Here is a 4,159-nt window from a genome sequence, read left to right on the forward strand (position 1 = left end):
TCCGTGCGAAGCTGCTAAAATTTAGCTGGCTAAACTAGTTGCTAAACTTTAGCCACACATGTTTGGTTTAGTGGACTAAAAGAGGCTTTTTAGTCTATTTTAGTTAGGATATTTGGATCCAAAGTGACTAAAATGTGAGGCAGCCTGGGCTTTAGTCCTATTTAACAACTCCTTGGTGACTAATTGGCTAAATACCCATTTAGTCCCATTTAGGCTCTGTTTGGTTTCTCATGACTAAAATTTAGTTATTAAAACCAATGATTAAACTTTAGTCACTCATGTTTGGTTCTAATGACTAAAAGTAATTAAAGACTATTAAAGCAGTTCAACAAAGACCAAACTATCCCTAATGAATGCACAAATCAGGTTGAGGGACTAGCAATAATGAGGGACAGCCCATGTCCACTGGGCACTTTAACCCTTTTAGTACCTCCTTGAGATACTAATATGACTAAACTATTTTAGTTCTTTTTTAGTCGGTCTGTTTGGTAGTTTAGTAGCTAAAGTGAGCAGGGAAACAAATAGACCCTTAGTCATAGTGTTTAGATAAAACGTGATTAAATGGAACTAAAAATTAACAACTAAATTTTAACGGCACAAACCAAAACACCCCGCAATTCTGCTCGCCGTTCTGCCACGGCCAACAGCCAACCATCCGGATAGGACCAGGGCATCCCACCCAGCCAGATCCAGCATGGCGTGGCCGTGCCTGCAGTCCTGTACGTCTTGGATTGGAGGCGGTTGGAGTTGTACTCTTGCCGGGGGCTTTGATTGCCTTCTCCTTCCCGCAACTACTGCTTCCCAACAAAACCGAACGAGACACTCATCCTCTTCTCGCATCTCCCTTCTCCAATTTTTCGGTTTCTACTCCGCGCTGCTAATCCTACTCCCAGCTCGCCCGCTGAGATGGACGGTAGCAGCCTCAAATCCGCGCAGCTCCTGGAGCTGATGCACCAGCACCTGGCCACCGACGCCGGCAAGGAGCTCACCAAGAAGGTCGGCCTCGTCTACCAGCTCAACGTCGCCCCCAAGGTCAGGTTCCCCTCCTCCCTCCTCCCCCTCCCCCTCCCCAACATCGCCTAGATTGCGTGAAATTCAGGCCAGATCGACGGCCTTTCTGATACTGTATTCCTGTGGGGTGTTCTGCGTTGCAGAAGATCGGCGTTGATGAGGAGATCTTCGTGGTCGACCTCAAGAAGGGCGAGGTCACCAAAGGTTCCTCCTTTACTGTCCTCCAACCACATTTTAGTTGCCCGTATCAGTGTTCTGAAAGCCTTGCTTATGATTTCCAGGACCGTACCAGGGAAAGCCGGATGCTACTTTCTCCTTCACGGATAACGATTTCCTTGGAATCGCAACCGGCAAGACGAACCCGCAGATTGCTTTCATCCGGTTTGGAGAACAAGACTAATCTTTGTTTTCTTCCTTGCACTTTAGAATTCTGTGTGTGCTAGTTTCTTTGAGGCTGATGGACTCTATTGATGCGCAGAGGGGCGATTAAAATCAAGGGGAGCATAAGCGCGGCGCAGAAGTTCACCCCTGACATCTTCCCCAAGCCTGCTAAGCTGTAGAAGGCTAGATTGTGTTATTTGGTCACGGCTGGATAATAAGGTTTGCAAGCTTCAATGACTATGTACCAGATAGAATGAGTGGAACATGAAAAGCACACGACCTTCTGATGTTATGTGTGGAATTTGGATATGGTTAAAGTTCCAATTAAATGAAGCTCAATGTTCGTGTCTCGTGATTACCTTTCTTCTTCATTAGAATAAAGTGGTATGATGCTTGCTGATGTCCCTCGAGTAGTTATATTATATATTGGCTACTGGCAGTGGTTAACTGGTGATGCTCTTATTCTGAGCGGGATTATGCACCGGTTTATATGCCGTCCTGCTTTGCATCGCACTGCCAAGTTCCGTACATGGTGCATTAGTTAGGACGATCAGACTAGATGATTGATGGGTGTGCATCTAGTGTTACCATCTGAATTGAAATAACAGTGCTGTCTAAACTGAATCATCTGATTCATCCAGATCAGCTTACATGGTCTGATGATAATTGATAGTTTGCGATATATAAGTCCAGCGCAGTGATAGTATATGTGGAAGAGCATGACTCAACTTGTTATATAGTAGAGAAAAGATGTGCTTCAATTTCTGAGTTGATATATTTGAACATAAGCTTGTGTCTTTTAGATTAAGATCGAACCTTTTAGGAGGCAGTCCAATTATTTCTTAAGACCAAACTTGTTTGCAGAGCGAGTCCAATTATTTCCTGTTAAGTTTTTGGGAGCTGACCTAACTCGAGTTCTCCCAAACTAGCTCCATCTTCTTTACCAGTTCAGATCCTGTTTCAAGTGGCAACCATTTGGTCATAACATACAAACAGGAACTCTTGTGCTATTGAAACAAAGAGGACAGAGGCTGTAGGATATACCACATGTATGAAAAAAAATTTGATGACAAGTTTTGCTTGGTTTGGATTGTATTAGTTGATCTTGGGAGCTGATTACGAAGTCCTGATTCTAAGAAGATATTACCTGGTGCATATAATGTCATTTTTGGTGGGAATTACTAGTTCATTTTGTTTGAGGTTCATGAAAGGGAAAACTTTTGGGCATCATTTAACTAGCAGTTATCTTATTCAGTTATTATAGCCTAGTTACCGTGAATGATATGTCGTTGCGTCTCCAACGTCAGAAATGGATTGCCCCTTGAGTTGTGTGCCATGTTTGTTCTACTTCGTTATTGTCTTATTGTCCATATCCATCTGACCATTTGGATGGGCTGATGAGGCGGTGCTGGCTGGCCTTGCCATGAGGCTAAGGCACGACTGTCCTAGCCACATGTTAGATTCCCCCTGGACTTAAATTCAGAGTCTCTCCTGCACTCAGAATTAAGCATACATGCAACATACAGCAGAAGGCTTCTGACCAGAGTAGTAATAACTAACTGACTTCAGATATATCAAACAATATGCATCGACACAAAACCATGAGAAATCAATTGTCTTGTGCTTTCAGTTGCTGTCTTGGCTGGGTGATCTTCAACAGTTAAGTTGTTTTGTTCTTGGTGAAGAGGACTTGTTTCTAAGCACTCTGCTTCTCACTGCTCGTTGAGCTTCTAATCTCCTGAATCTGTGATCACAAGAAAATTAGTCTCCTGAATCTCTGATAACAAGAGAATTAGTCTCCTGAATCTCTGATCACAAGAGAATTAGTGCGGTGCTTCTGGAGTCTGACTAGGGTTTGGCTTGTTCGTGTGTGGCAGTGGCACCCAGGTCACATAGGTGATCTAATACCAGTTCATGTTCCTGGAGTAGTAATATATAGTGGCTACTTGTGATAGTTCAGTAGCCCTATCCAAATTTTGATCGAAATTATATAACAATTGGCATTACTTATTATGTTATACCCCTGAGAGAAACATCATCCATCGTTTAGTAATTCAAAATCAAAATCAAAAGATCAACCCTCCACCTCAAATTTGGGACACATGTTGTCTGCCCTATATGTATCTGAAATAGGGGATGGGGAACTGTTAGGGGAGAGAAATATTAGTTTTTTTTTGTTAGAATGGCCCTTGTATGAAAATATATGGGATTAAATTTTGGAGAACTCTTGGGGATGCTCTAATTTGTTTTTATTCTTACTCGAACTCACCGTTTGGTGTAACATACAGCATTTGTTCAGACATGCAATTTCAACCCTCTTGAAGAAAGAACTCATTGACAATTGGCAAATGACAATATGCATGAAAAAATCACGATGACGAAGTCTTTCTTGATTTGGATTGTATAAGTAGGCTTAAAAGTTATGTATAATAAGTTTATTTGGATTCTTTCTGAAATTTGGTGGGGTGATTAATTTATTGCTAGTACACTCTGTTTGAGATTTATGAAAAGGGAAGAAAATTTTCCTCATTTTACTAGTCTGGTTTGGTTCATCATCTAAGCAGTTCAAACAACAGATCTGAACATTATCATTCAGTTTTGGACTGATTTACATAATCTTAGTCTCCGGTTCAGCTGGGCTCCGGCTCCCAAGCTCCCAACTTGATGCATTTCTGAACTTTGTAGGCTAACATATAGTGTTTGATTTGTTCTTTTTAGTCTCAAGTGGATACAAAATGGTTCACCCTTACATTCTCACTGTACCAGC

At 41.9% G+C, this 4,159-nt stretch overlaps 1 protein-coding gene across 1 annotated transcript; it reads left to right on the forward strand.

Annotated features, from left to right (window-relative positions):
- The first annotated feature begins 747 nt into the window (after positions 1-747).
- Positions 748-1,751, forward strand: LOC136522392 (sterol carrier protein 2-like). The gene is made up of 4 exons (XM_066516215.1): positions 748-1,032; positions 1,155-1,215; positions 1,293-1,392; positions 1,490-1,751. The coding sequence occupies exons 1-4, from the start codon at positions 907-909 to the stop codon at positions 1,569-1,571; spliced, it is 369 nt and encodes a 122-aa protein (XP_066372312.1). The 5' UTR covers positions 748-906; the 3' UTR covers positions 1,572-1,751.
- Positions 1,752-4,159: the final 2,408 nt, after the last annotated feature.

This window comes from Miscanthus floridulus, chromosome 18 (genome assembly GCF_019320115.1).
Source record: "Miscanthus floridulus cultivar M001 chromosome 18, ASM1932011v1, whole genome shotgun sequence".
Lineage (NCBI taxonomy): Eukaryota > Viridiplantae > Streptophyta > Magnoliopsida > Poales > Poaceae > Miscanthus > Miscanthus floridulus.